Genomic DNA, 13,975 nt, shown 5'->3' with positions numbered 1-13,975 from the left:
ACTCCCGCGTTGTAGGGGGAGCTCTGTAGAGAAAAATGTGACCAAAAGCAGACGAAACAGCAAAAACCTGACCAAAATTATGTAGTTGTGCTTTAAATATAGTCCTACTGGCATTCATTCCACCTCTGCAGGCTCGTCTCACCTCCTTACTCCCACTAGAGATGTCAGTGTTATATATAAATATCATAGCACTTGGAGACTCCTGTCTGATCTCGTACATCAACCTGCTAGTGTTGGGCATCAGAGTTGTTGTCCTTGCTCGTGCTCGGTATTTTATTCGATTTAGTTATCGAGGCTACACGAGCAGTTAATGCATATATTGCAGGCAGGCTCGCAGTCGACATAGTGTGAATTTTTGTGGTGGGTGCAATGTCTGACACCAATAACAAATATGTATTCCCAAATATATTGATGTGGGTTCAGTTTAAGACAGAATTAAATGCAGATTTTCTTTTTTAAAAATTGACCAAAGCGGTGGATAGTCGCACCTCAGTGAATCTGAGGTGTGAATCTGCTACATCATCAGGAGATGATGTAGCCATGACTGCAGTGTGTCTGTTAATTAGGATTTCTTAGTGTGATAAACCTCATATCATTTTTAAATTTTGTAATCAGGATGGAGTAACTGCTAAAATAGGAATTTGACTATTCTAGTGATTGTGAATGCTTTGAAATTATGTACAATTGGGGCGGCGTTTCTTCTTCCTGTGCAAATGTCTTTGACTTTGAACTTTGACTTTATGGACATGTTTAATGATTCTTTCATTTAATGTTAAAATATAAAAGGAAACATTTGTGCCTTGATACTTTTTCACAAAATTCAGAAATATGCAAAGTAGGTCGACATGAACTAGTCTCTGGATTTTTGACACAAAGGCCAGATTGGTGTCAAAATGTTCTCTGCTTCATGACTGAAAAATTGGAGTAGAAGCTTCCAATTTTTTTAATCTGTTTGCAAGTTGTTTTGCTTTGTTTTTGAACATGTGCACAGCTGTTTCATTTATGATTGGTTTACAAAAAATTATTTCATATTTTTAATTTTAGAACAGCTTAAATAACTTGAAATCCACTCACACTAATGGATGTGCCAAATGTCAAATTTGCCAGTTTCATCCAGGGTACTGTTAATGTTTCTAATGCTCGATTTGGTAAAAATGTGCCACAAGGTGTCCTTAAATGTTGTTCAGGTGTCCACAATGAATAAGACATGTATCCAGATTTGTAAAGATCACATTTTGAAGAACCATAAGGTTGAAAACATGGCGTTCCGCTGTCGCCAGTATCTGGATGTGGTTTCAGCAAACGTGGATTCTTCTTCTATTTTGGTAGAAGGCCAGTCATCTGCATTGCTGCCACCATCTGGTGGGAAATCCATCACCGCCCCGGAATACAGAGGAGTATATTTTGGGCTCAAAGAAATGTGCAATTTGTGTCACCACTTGCTTCTCCATGGTCCCTGTTTGGGGCAGTCCTGGATCCATGGTGGCACGGGGGTGCTTCGACTCTTACTATTTGCTAGCAAATCTACAACCCCAGTTCCAATGAAGTTGGGATATTGTGTAAAATGTAAATAAAAACAGAATACAATGATTTGCAAATCCTCTTCAACCCTATCTTTATTTGAATACACCACAAAGACAAGATATTTAATGTTCAAACAGTGGTATGTTTACAACTGTTACATCACCTTTCCTTCTAACAACACTCAATAAGCATTAACAGTAAGCTCAAGACTCAAGCTGGGACAGTGGTATACATACCACTGTCCCAGCTTTTTGAAACGTGTTGCAGGCATCCATTTCAAAATGAGCAAATATTTGCACAAAAACAAAGTTTCAGTTTGAACATTAAATAGCTTGTCTTTGTGGTGTATTCAATTGAATATAGGTTGAAGAGGATTTGCAAATCATTGTATTCTGTTTTATTTACATTTTACACAACGTCCAACTTCACTGGAATTGGGGTTGTAGTTTTAAATTAGAATTATTTATTTTATTAAGCTGGTGTGTGTGTGTGTGTGTGTGTGTGTGTGTGTGTGTGTGTGTGTGTGTGTGTGTGTGTGTGTGTGTGTGTGTGTGTGTGTGTGTGTGTGTGTGTGTACATAAAATACAGTAAATTTTGTACTATTTAAATATTTTCTAGCCTTTTCAGCTTATCTTTGTCTCATAAGCTCCTTTCACACCAGGCTTGCATACAGTTGCATTGTGATGCTTGGGTATTCTTGAGAGAACTGGTGGAGGTGAAAGCAAAGCGGAGCTGCAGCGATGGCGTGCGCGATCTGTGCATGAGACGTGAACAGTGGACCTGTCCTCTCGCTGGTGATCTATCCATGAGGAGTGGATGTGGAAGTGTCCTCTTGCATCCAGTGTGCTATGCCCCCCAAAAAATTAAACTTTTATTTTCATGCATCCGCCTCACATAGCCCTCAGCATACTGCTGCGTTGGGGAACAAAAACTCGGCGTAGGGCTGCTTACTCGGTACACCACAATACGCAACTCTACGTTGGCCCCAGTGTGAAAGGGGCTGTAGCGGAACACTGACTCCAGTACAGCACCTCAACCCAAATCCTCTTCCTATAGCCATGCTAATGACATTAGTTGTTTTAAGTATGAGGCAAATCTGAGATGATCAGTCGGAGCCCTTTGGTAATATCACATGGATTGATTGACTCCGAAGCAAAAGGAATAAACTGCATTTCTCTGCTGTTTATTAGCATCATCATAACCAGCGAGCAAAACTAACGGCAATGTTTGCAACGATTTGAACTCTCATTAACTCTTGTAGCGTCAAAGGTGTAGTGTGTTAACTTGTTCTCAACTTTGAAGTGGATTATTTTCATATCACAGAAGCCTTTTATATCAGCATTTTATCTGAAAAACACTCACTCATGAAAAGAAGCTGACACAGATGCACAACTGAAGGAAAAACATTGTTGCTCTTTATTTCAATGATGACTCATTCAGTTCTGCTGATGGTAAGTCTTTGCTTTATTTAATGTGACTCTGCTATGGTTTCTTAACGTTAGAACTTAGCAATTGAAACTCTCTTTGGTATTTATTTTGCATATGTGAGATGCTTGTCAGATTTTGTAAAGTTTTGTAGTGGAGTTTCTTGTTTACAAAAGTAAACAAGAAACTCCACTACAAAACTTTCAAAATTCCAAAAAAATCTCTGTAGGGTTTTCGTTGAAAATTGATGGTCACCTAATGGTCTGCTTGTATTGTTTTGTCTAAATGAACAAGAAAATAACAAAAACAAATTGTGTAATTTATGGATAAATGTGAAAATTGTGACAGTCACCTTGAAAAATTGCATTAAAAAAATGGGTTATAAAACTAGGTTTTAGGTGGTTTTAGGATTTTAGATATTTTAGGTGGTTACCTGCCGTATAAGAAAGAGTTGTAATAAGCATCGTAGTCATTTGATTATTGAGTAGGTGTTTGCTGTTTTTATATAATTAGGTTTGTAATTTGTCCTTTCTTTCCTGTGAAATTGGCAGCGGCTGGTGCTCAGACATTGAGGGTTTTTGTTGTTTTTTTTTGTTTTGTTTGTTTGTTTTTTTGCCTTTTGTTTCTAAGTTATTTATTTTGTATGTGTGTACACTTTTTCTGCACCTCCCATCATGTCCCACCCCTTGCTGACAAATGCACCCAACAGGGACTATTGTGTTTTAAGTGTGTGTGTGTGTGTGTGTGGGGGGGTGTGTGTGTGTGTTGGAGCGGCAATCATTCAGATTCGGTTGATGTTGCATTGATGCTGTTTACTGACCTCTGCTTTGGTTTTTGTCCTCCTCTCCTCCTTCCTCCCTTCCCCACCTCCTTTCTTCCTTCCTGTGCTCCTCTTGTATCAAATTTGTATTCCCTCCACTTGTCCTCCTTTTGACCTTAAATCCTATAATTTGGTGCACTTTCTTTTTAAATAAATATATCCATGCACCTCCCCTCTTTTTATTTCTAATTTTATCCTTTTGTATTTTTTTGTAAACTGGCTTAACCCAATTTGGCTTTACTGTTTTGACTCCTCTACCTGCCTCCTTGCCCTTCATCTTTCTTCCACCCCTCCATCGTCCTGGAAACTGCCTCCTTCCCTCTTGTCCATCGCTGGGCGGTCTGATCTCTACCTTCGTCTCTCCTCTTCCTCCTCTTCTGCTCCTCCTCTTCCTGTTCTCTACTCTGCGGTCTCTCTCTCTAAAGATGGTCACGCCTCAAAGTCTCTTTACCCTCTTCGGTATGTTCAACCTCTACTATTCTATCTGTATATCTCTCTCTGTTAATCGAGTTTTGCTCACTCTCTTCAGTGATGTCATGGACACTTTCCTTCATTATCTCTATGCCTCCTATTTCTAACTTAAATGAGAAGGGAATTGGATTGTCTCATTTTTGGTCTTCTTATCTCATGAGAACAAAGACACCAAAAACTTTCCTGTGTCCTACTTTCTGCTGTTTTTATCAACACTTAAGACAAAGCTTGGCTGGCATTGAGCGTTGTCTTTCACATAAAACTGATCTGCCTGCACTAATGAGAGCCACTTGAACGCTCAAGCTGTAATCTGTTTTGAGGAATTAGTTTATTACTAATCTCATTTTACAATAAGAGACTTTGATGGAGCAAGAGACATCATTGCCATCATTTTCTCAAAACAAATGATTCAATTAATTCAAAGTTGGTAGTATTTATGATTCATAATTCCGATTTAGAAATGTCTTGTACTTATTATATACTAGTTTATACATGCAATCACCCACATAATCTGTTAAGATTTGTTGTGGAACACAGAACCTGCGCATTTATGATGCTGTGGGTATTTTTGGTGTTTATGCTCTCATTATGTAGCTGTTGGGTTGATCATAATCCACTGAAGTTCAATGTGCTCAGACGTGTTCTAGCTTTTAAAGCTTCTACATTTCTTACCTTTCTCTGTGTTGTTCTCTTCTCTGTACTTTGTTTCAATCAACTGCACTCATGGTGCACTTAGTAAGTTTTAACATGATTATACTTTGCAGACAGTCACTGAGATTGTACATTCATTTATTTATTTTTCGGACTGTAATAAAATGTTACTCTATGATGTTCACAAAATATCCACATGTAAGGCCTTGGTTTGAATTTCTGAGATGAGTTTTTTGTAAATTCTGTGCATTTTATACACCTTGCATATTATTTTAGTAACTTTAGCCCCCCCCAAAAAAAAAACAATTTCCATCAATTTGGCCTTTAGACATTTTCAGTTTAGACAAACACATCTGTCGGCCACACCAACTTTTCAGACAGACAACATAGCAGTTGCCAAATAACTCGTTCAAAAACGAGTTATTTCCCCCTTTTTTTTAAATTGGCTTCTATTCAAAGAAAAAAGGAAGAATCCATCTTTCATTTTCATTAGTTTTTTTTCCACCACTAACTTTATTCCTTCCATCCTTCACACCTCTCCTTTGTCTTTGTCGGCTCCATCTCTCCTGCTCTGTCTATCCTGTCGTCCTCCTCATTGCCTCCACCTGTTCTATTTCTCCCTCTTTTGCTCGCACTCTCTCTCTCTGTCTCCAGGGGTCTATGGTGATGTCCAGAGGGTGAAGATCTTGTATAACAAAAAGGATAGTGCTCTGATTCAGTTATCAGATGGCAACCAGGCCCAGCTAGGTGAGATTTGGTTGAATTATTGTTGTCTAGGATGATTAAAATGGTTTTATGTTTGTTAAATTCAAAATAAAAGATTAGGAATTTGAATACTTTCATTGCTACTTAGTTTTATTAGATTGGGCAGAGGACTGCATTAAATGAGACAAAAGTTTACAGTTGGACAAAGTCTGAGCCTGTTGATTGTTGTAATACTTCTTCCTTGGTTAACAACTTTTCATGACGTAGTGGTGAGTGCTCTCTTCAACAGGGATGAGAATTCTCCTGGATTTCTGGGGCATTTCTGAGCAAGCTACAACAGCATACTTTCAGCCAATCAGAATCTCTGTAATATCGAAAGTCACTGAAAGTACTCGGTCATGGACATTGGTCTGTCGAGCTGCGTCTTTAACATGGCCAAAATTACAGAGAGAGAGAATGAAGATAGTTAAAGATAAAGATCGATGGTGATGAAAAAAATAGGTTTACATGAACATGGTTGGAGCGGGAGGTGGATGGGACAAAGGCAAGACTCGCTGAATCGTCCACAAGGTTGAGCTCCCCAGTAAAGCTCTCTGCCCATTATGTTTAGATTTAATCAACTAAACCTTGGAAGAACACTGCAAGACGAAGAGCCATATCACCAAAGTTAATATTAAACGGACTAATCTGCTCGGGCGCAGAAGAGACACACCAAGCGCCAAAGCCCACAACACTTGTACCGGTGTCACAGACCGAAACCCCCCCCCCCCCCCCCCCCCAAAAAAAAATTTGGTCCGCCCTGCCTTGCACATGCATCATTTCAGACCACAGCAGCACATCTGAGACGGAGTCTCTTCACCCAAAGTGATCAAATCGATTAATGGGATTATTAACCATCAGATGATAAAGGTAAAACCTCTTAAATCATTCTAAAGTCGGTTTTAAGCAGAAACTAGGCCGTTTTAAGCAGAAACTCAGTGAAACTCCGTGACTCTTTGAAATGACTGACGCGCAGTGAACGCATCAGCTAGCAGCTCGTTTAGCTGCGGAACTCTGATCACTTCATCCGTCTTTTATGATGAAATAATGCTGAATTTTTGTGGAAATGATTGTTGTACAAAAGCTTCAGATATATGTCGCTGAGATATATGATGACTGGTGTGCAGTTTTAAGCAAAAACGAGGTGATAATCGATGAAATGTGGCTAATGACGCACGCGCATGGAAAGCAGGGTGGACCGATTTTTAGGGGGGACCATTCGGTTGGCCACACAGGTCACCGATCAAACATCCAGTGCTCAGGTGGGTGTGGGGCCTACGGTGGCCCCCAGACCCCTGCCCATTAACAGGTTTTTTGTTTGTTTTTTTTTATCATTTTCATCCCTGGTTAAAGGTTTGTGTTCAATGCCTCCAACTCCATCAAGTTCTTAGTATAAAACCTGAGGTTCTGGTTGATCTTGACAAATATTTAATCACTTGTAATTAATTTGGGTCTCCTTCCTTAATGATTTAAAGTCTTTATGGTCCCAAGCATCTGATAATTTTGTATAATAGAACATATAGCTTTGTGGTGGCATAACTCTTTACAAGGTTGCTCCTAAGGAGGACCCTGGAAACCTCTCGCATTCTACAGGGAGAAAACTGATTTGAATAGTCAGATATCAGCCAAAAACCACTCTCACAAATAAACAACAACAGGACTGCCATGAAACAAAAATTACCTCTATTGTCACAATGACCAGATGTACACTCAACAAAAATATAAACGCAACACTTTTGGTTTTGCTCCCATTTTGTATGAGATGAACTCAAAGATCTAAAACTTTTTCCACATACACAATATCACCATTTCCCTCAAATATTGTTCACAAAGCAGTCTAAATCTGTGACAGTGAGCACTTCTCCTTTGCTGAGATAATCCATCCCACCTCACAGGTGTGCCATATCAAGATGCTGATTAGACACCATGATTAGTGCACAGGTGTGCCTCAGACTGTCCACAATAAAAGGCCACTCTGAAAGGTGCAGTTTTATCACACAGCACAATGCCACAGATGTCGCAAGATTTGAGGGAGCGTGCAATTGGCATGCTGACAGCAGGAATGTCAACCAGAGCTGTTGCTCGTGTATTGAATGTTCATTTCTCTACCATAAGCCGTCTCCAAAGGCGTTTCAGAGAATTTGGCAGTACATCCAACCAGCCTCACAACCGCAGACCACATGTAACAACACCAGCCCAGGACCTCCACATCCAGCATGTTCACCTCCAAGATCGTCTGAGACCAGCCACTCGGACAGCTGCTGAAACAATCGGTTTGCATAACCAAAGAATTTCTGCACAAACTGTCAGAAACCGTCTCAGGGAAGCTCATCTGCATGCTCGTCGTCCTCATCGGGGTCTGACTCCAGTTCGTCATCGTAACCGACTTGAGTGGGCAAATGCTCACATTCACTGGCGTTTGGCACGTTGGAGAGGTGTTCTCTTCACGGATGAATCCCGGTTCACACTGTTCAGGGCAGATGGCAGACAGCGTGTGTGACGTCGTGTGGGTGAGCGGTTTTCTGATGTCAATGTTGTGGATCGAGTGGCCCATGGTGGCGGTGGGGTTATGGTATGGGCAGGTGTCTGTTATGGATGAAGAACACAGGTGATGATGGCATTTTGAATGCACAGAGATACCGTGACGAGATCCTGAGGCCCATTGTTGTGCCATCCAAGAACATCACCTCATGTTGCAGCAGGATAATGCACGGCCCCATGTTGCAAGGATCTGTACACAATTCTTGGAAGCAGAAAATGTCCCAGTTCTTGCATGGCCGGCATACTCACCGGACATGTCACCCATTGAGCATGTTTGGGATGCTCTGGACCGGCGTATACGACAGCGTGTACCAGTTCCTGCCAATATCCAGCAACTTCGCACAGCCATTGAAGAGGAGTGGACCAACATTCCACAGGCCACAATTGACAACCTGATCACCTCTATGCGAAGGAGATGTGTTGCACTGCATGAGGCAAATGGTGGTCACACCAGATACTGACTGGTATCCCCCCCAATAAAACAAAACTGCACCTTTCAGAGTGGCCTTTTATTGTGGACAGTCTAAGGCACACCTGTGCACTAATCATGGTGTCTAATCAGCATCTTGATATGGCACACCTGTGAGGTGGGATGGATTATCTCAGCAAAGGAGAAGTGCTCACTATCACAGATTTAGACTGGTTTGTGAACAATATTTGAGGGAAATGGTGATATTGTGTATGTGGAAAAAGTTTTAGATCTTTGAGTTCATCTCATACAAAAAGGGAGCAAAACCAAAAGTGTTGCGTTTATATTTTTGTTGAGTGTATGTTTAAAGTAGACCTGCATTGAAATAAATGCAGTCAGATCTTTGGACCAAAAATGACTTATATTTACACATAAGATCCTTCTGAATGTAGTAAAGTAAATCTGCAAGCCCAGATCTGTCATTCAACGGAGAAATCTTCATTTAAAAATGACACATTTACAGCTAAAATTTAGCCCTCCGCAAAACTGTATCACATCCGGGACACTGCCGAGATGTCAGGGAAAAGACCCTCTCCCAGCATGCATTGCGCGCGCCAACTGTAATTTGTGGATTTACGTCAGTTTGCATCTGCACCTTTTTCTTGTCTTATACGGAAGGATCTACTTTTTTTAAAACTTCATATTGTCTTGCGGCGCGTTTGGTGAGTACACATTTCTTTTATTTGTGCTTGAAAATTATTTTGGGGGACTTTTTCATACGCCCGTTTGAGTGGTGTCGCATTGAAAATCTACTGTCTTTCGCCTCCGGTACTGTCGCGGGGTACGGAGGCAGGACCCGCAAAGAATTCAAGTCATTAAAAAGATATAAACCTCTCTCAGCGGCCATGGAGCTCTGTGGCTCCAATTACCGAGACGCGCGGCGCTGCGGAAAGTCTGTCCTTGCAGCAACAGGTGTTACCGGCTGCTCGCATCAAAACAGCGAGCGTAGTCTCTGGACTTGTGCCAAGTTGGCTGCACCTCCATTCAGTAGACAGAGAGGTGATGCCGGCTGCAAAGCAGACACGGGGGCGGTGTGAGTGGCCGGCTTCGGCGGTTACCGAGCACGACTCGGTAAGCGCAGCGGAGGCAGAGAGCGAGGCGTTGGGGAAGAACAGCGCCCGCTGTCGATGTCACTCGCCGCTGATCTGAGCATGCAGAGCTGTATCTCACATTCATTGCAGCTTACTTTTGGATGCTGAAACCAGGACGTGTATAACAGTAACATTACTAACAGATAAAATCAATTTTAATGCGGGATCGGACTGAAGGCGGGAGCGCGCCGTCTTCTGCCGAACGTCACTGCAATGACCTGGATGTACAAACAGTTTTCGCTGAGGGCCAAATTTTAGCTGCAAATTTGTCATTTTTAAACGAAGATTTCTCCGCTGAATTACAAATTTGGGCTTGCAGACTTACTTTACTGCATTCATAAGGGTCTTATAAATACATATCAGCTATTTCTTTCTGAGATCTGACCACATTTATTTCAATGCAGGTCTACTTTAATAACACTCAGCCACCCAAAAAATCATTACACCCACTATTACGTGTGCTTTTAATGCCAGTTGAACTGGCACATTGAAGACAGTGGCTGGAAGAGTGGAGGACATTCGGCTCAGAATTCTTAAGCGCACCTTTAAACCATCAGGTGGAAGCTTGAAACTTGGTCAAAGGTGGACGTCCCAACAGGTCAATAATTCAGAACCAAAACCAAAAATTTTAAATGGGTGAAATTAAGGCTTCAGTATAGCCTCTCCATAGTTCTGAACTCAACCCTCCTGAGACTAGAGAACAGGGTATTGCATTGCTACAATAGTTGCTTCCATGTACAGTTGTGTTCAGAATAATAGTAGTGCTATGTGACTAAAAAGATTAATCCAGGTTTTGAGTATATTTCTTATTGTTACATGGGAAACAAGGTACCAGTAGATTCAGTAGATTCTCACAAATCCAACAAGACCAAGCATTCATGATATGCACACTGTTAAGACTTTGAAATTTGGCTATTAGTAAAAAAAAAAGTAGAAAAGGGGGTGTTCACAATAATAGTAGCATCTGCTGTTGACGCTACAAACTCAAAACTATTATGTTCAAACTGCTTTTTTAGCAATCCTGTGAATCACTAAACTAGTATTTAGTTGTATAACCACAGTTTTTCATGATTTCTTCACATCTGCAAGGCATTAATTTTGTTGGTTTGGAACCAAGAGTTTGCTTGTTTACTAGTGTGCTTGGGGTCACTGTCTTGTTGAAACACCCATTTCAAGGGCATGTCCTCTTCAGCATAAGGCAACATGACCTCTTCAAGTATTCTGACATATCCCTACTGATCCATGATACCTGGTATGCGATATATAGGCCCAACACCATAGTAGGTGAAACATGCCCATATCATGATGCTTGCACCACCATGTTTCACTGTCTTTACTGTGAACTGTGGCTTGAATTCAGAGTTTGGGGGTCATCTCACAAACTGTCTGCGGCCCTTGGACCCAAAAAGAACAATTTTACTCTCATCAGTCCACAAAATATTCCTCCATTTCTCTTTAGGCCAGTTGATGTGTTCTTTGGCAAATTGTAACCTCTTCTGCACATGTCTTTTATTTAACAGAGGGACTTTGCGGGGGATTCTTGCAAATAAATTAGCTTCACACACACACACACACGTCTCTTGTTGTTTTTTGTCCATTTTAAAGCATTGGAGATCATTGTAGATGAACTGACTATAATTTTTTGCACCTGCATATAAGTTTTCCCCTCTCAATCAACTTTTTAATCAAACTACGCTGTTCTTCCGAACAATGTCTTGAACGTCCCATTTTCCTCAGGCTTTCAAAGAGAAAAGCATGTTCAACAGGTGCTGGCTTCATCCTTACATAGGGGACACCTGATTCACACCTGTTTGTTCCACAAAATTGACAAACTCACTGACTGAATGTCACACTACCATTATTGTGAACACCCCCGTTTCTACTTTTTTTACTCCGTAATAGCCCAATTTCATAGCCTTAAGAGTGTGCATATCATGAATGCTTGGTCTTGTTGGATTTGTGAGAATCTACTGGTACCTTGTTTCCCATGTAACAATAAGAAATATACTCAAAACCTGGATTAATCTTTTTAGTCACATAGCACTGCTATTATTCTGAACACTACTGTATTATATATTTGTGGTAGTAAATGATTTCTGATTTTAAAAAAAATGGTGATTTGGGGCAGAGTAGTCAACATCTGTATTGAAGAACCTAACAGGTTTGTTTATACATATAATTGACAAAAATGCAGTAAACAAAAGTCTGTGGTCTCTCCTTGAAGGTGCCAGTCCGGAATTATTTTCCTTCATGCAGATCTTCGTATGAGGTGCTGCCTTTTTGTGAAGTTTGGTTGAAATCTGTAAACCACAAACACTGTTGTCAGTGAAGTTGGCACTTAATACTTCAGTGATGGATATATGTGGTCTTTTATACGGTGACTGTAATGCCGCTTTCACACCGGACGCCACGCCACAAATTCGCATCCTGCACCTGGCAATGGATGCGCCACCATTGCCCAGTGTGTCGCTCTGCTTTCGCTGTGAAAATTCGCCCCAATGCGTCATCAGATAGGAAGAGCTTCCATTTCGCTCGCCGTCGAGTCGAAATGACACACCTCGATCACACAGGCTGGCTGCCAGAGACAGGACATGTCCACATCAAGTATTAACTCCAGACATCTCCACGTCACTACATATCCAGTCCCTGATTGGCCATCGCGACGCGACAAGACGAAATGGTTCAGATTTTTCAACTTGGGGAGGAGGGCAACGTGACGCAATATTGCGCCACAAACACGCCGATCACTCAGAATCCCTTCATTCGCATCGCTTTGTTTGTGTCCATCGCGTCGCATTGCAGGGCTTGGACTTTTGTGTAGCCACAACGCGCCCTTCCATTTTTACATGGCAACCTGTCGCCGCCGTTGCTTACGTGTCGTCCGGTGTGAACGCGGCATAAGTAGGCACATACTACTCATCCCCACTCTAAAGATATGCACAAGTCAAAATTGTCCACTTTTATCTTGGTGGCTGTTAATTATGTGTATGAACTGATGCCCACTGTGTTGTGCATCATAGCAGTTGATGCTTACTTTCTGTGCACATCAAAGAGCCTCGTGTATATCTTTAGAAAGGTGAAAGATAAATGTGCCGACCTGTATCATCAACCTTTAGTTTATATTAAATGCATAATAAAATAATTTTTGTGATTAGGTCCGGTGAAGATTTGTCTTGCCATTACTCTGATGTCTAACCTACGCTGTCTTCCTTTTGTTCATTTCTGTGTCTCACCTGAAGCCATGAGTCATCTCAATGGACAAAAGGTGTTTGGGAAGGTGATGAGAGTGACGCTCTCCAAACATCAAACTGTGGCTCTGCCAAGAGAAGGACTGGATGACCAACTGCTAACTAAAGGCAAGAACAGATCTGTGTCCTGAGCATAGTCACAGGCTTTTTTTTTTTCTTTTTTTTTTAACATTTGGGTTATGAGGACCCCAAACTCTATAAGCAATAATTCCACATTTCAAAATAAATCCAGAATTTTTGTTTAGAGTCATGATTGTTTTGTTGGTCACTACACCTGCTTTTAAAACAAAATGTTTCCAGTTCAAGACCATACTCAAAGTAATGTGGAGTTGCATCAAGAAGGGCATCCGGCATAAAACGTGTGCCAAAAAAACGTGGATCCATATTGGATCTGCTGTGGTGATCTTGAGTAAAGAATACATTAATAAAGAAGCCTAAAGATCTTACTGTTTTGTTGTTATTGGACAGACTTTGCCGGCTCCTCACTCCATCGCTTTAAGAAGCCAGGATCAAAGAACTTCCAGAATATCTTTCCTCCCTCGGCAACACTTCACCTTTCAAATATCCGGTAAAGCCAAGACACACACATAACTTGTATAGGGACAGGGCTTTTATTCTTTTGGGGGGGGGGGCATGAACCTCAAAACTGTTTTTCTCAGTATAACAGATTTTTTAGCTTTGGTGTAAGATAGTCATTTGTATTTCCAGGGAAGGAGTTGGAGAAGATGATCTACGCCTTCTCTTCTCCAACAGTGGAGGAACAGTCAAGGCTTTCAAATTTTTCCAGTAAGCAGCGTTTTAGTATGAAATTTTTGTTCTGAAAAACACCAATCTTAAAAATATTACTCTATAGATAGGTACGGTGCATCCAGAAAGTATTCACAACACTTCAATTTTTCCACATTTTGTTATGGTACAGCCTTATTCTAAAATGGATCAAATTTATTTATTTTTCTCTTAAGCTTCTACACACAATACCCAATAATGGCAA

General features: G+C 41.0%; 1 protein-coding gene across 2 annotated transcripts in view; it reads left to right on the top strand.

The window, feature by feature from the left end:
* The window catches only part of LOC117521244 (polypyrimidine tract-binding protein 2-like), a 55,142-nt gene that overhangs the window by 31,227 nt on the left and 9,940 nt on the right, over positions 1 to 13,975 (top strand). For both annotated transcript variants that reach the window (XM_034182578.1, XM_034182577.1), the window contains 5 exons: positions 4,195 to 4,228; positions 5,546 to 5,638; positions 12,976 to 13,092; positions 13,453 to 13,552; positions 13,693 to 13,770. In XM_034182578.1, coding sequence (XP_034038469.1) covers positions 4,195 to 4,228; positions 5,546 to 5,638; positions 12,976 to 13,092; positions 13,453 to 13,552; positions 13,693 to 13,770 — 422 coding nt within the window. The remainder of the gene's footprint in view (positions 1 to 4,194; positions 4,229 to 5,545; positions 5,639 to 12,975; positions 13,093 to 13,452; positions 13,553 to 13,692; positions 13,771 to 13,975) is intronic.

The sequence above is a fragment of the Thalassophryne amazonica genome, chromosome 12 (genome assembly GCF_902500255.1).
Source record: "Thalassophryne amazonica chromosome 12, fThaAma1.1, whole genome shotgun sequence".
In the NCBI taxonomy this organism is placed as follows: Eukaryota; Metazoa; Chordata; class Actinopteri; order Batrachoidiformes; family Batrachoididae; genus Thalassophryne; species Thalassophryne amazonica.
The sequence above is the reverse complement of the archived record's forward strand: the minus strand, read 5'-3'. Positions and strand labels throughout refer to the sequence as shown.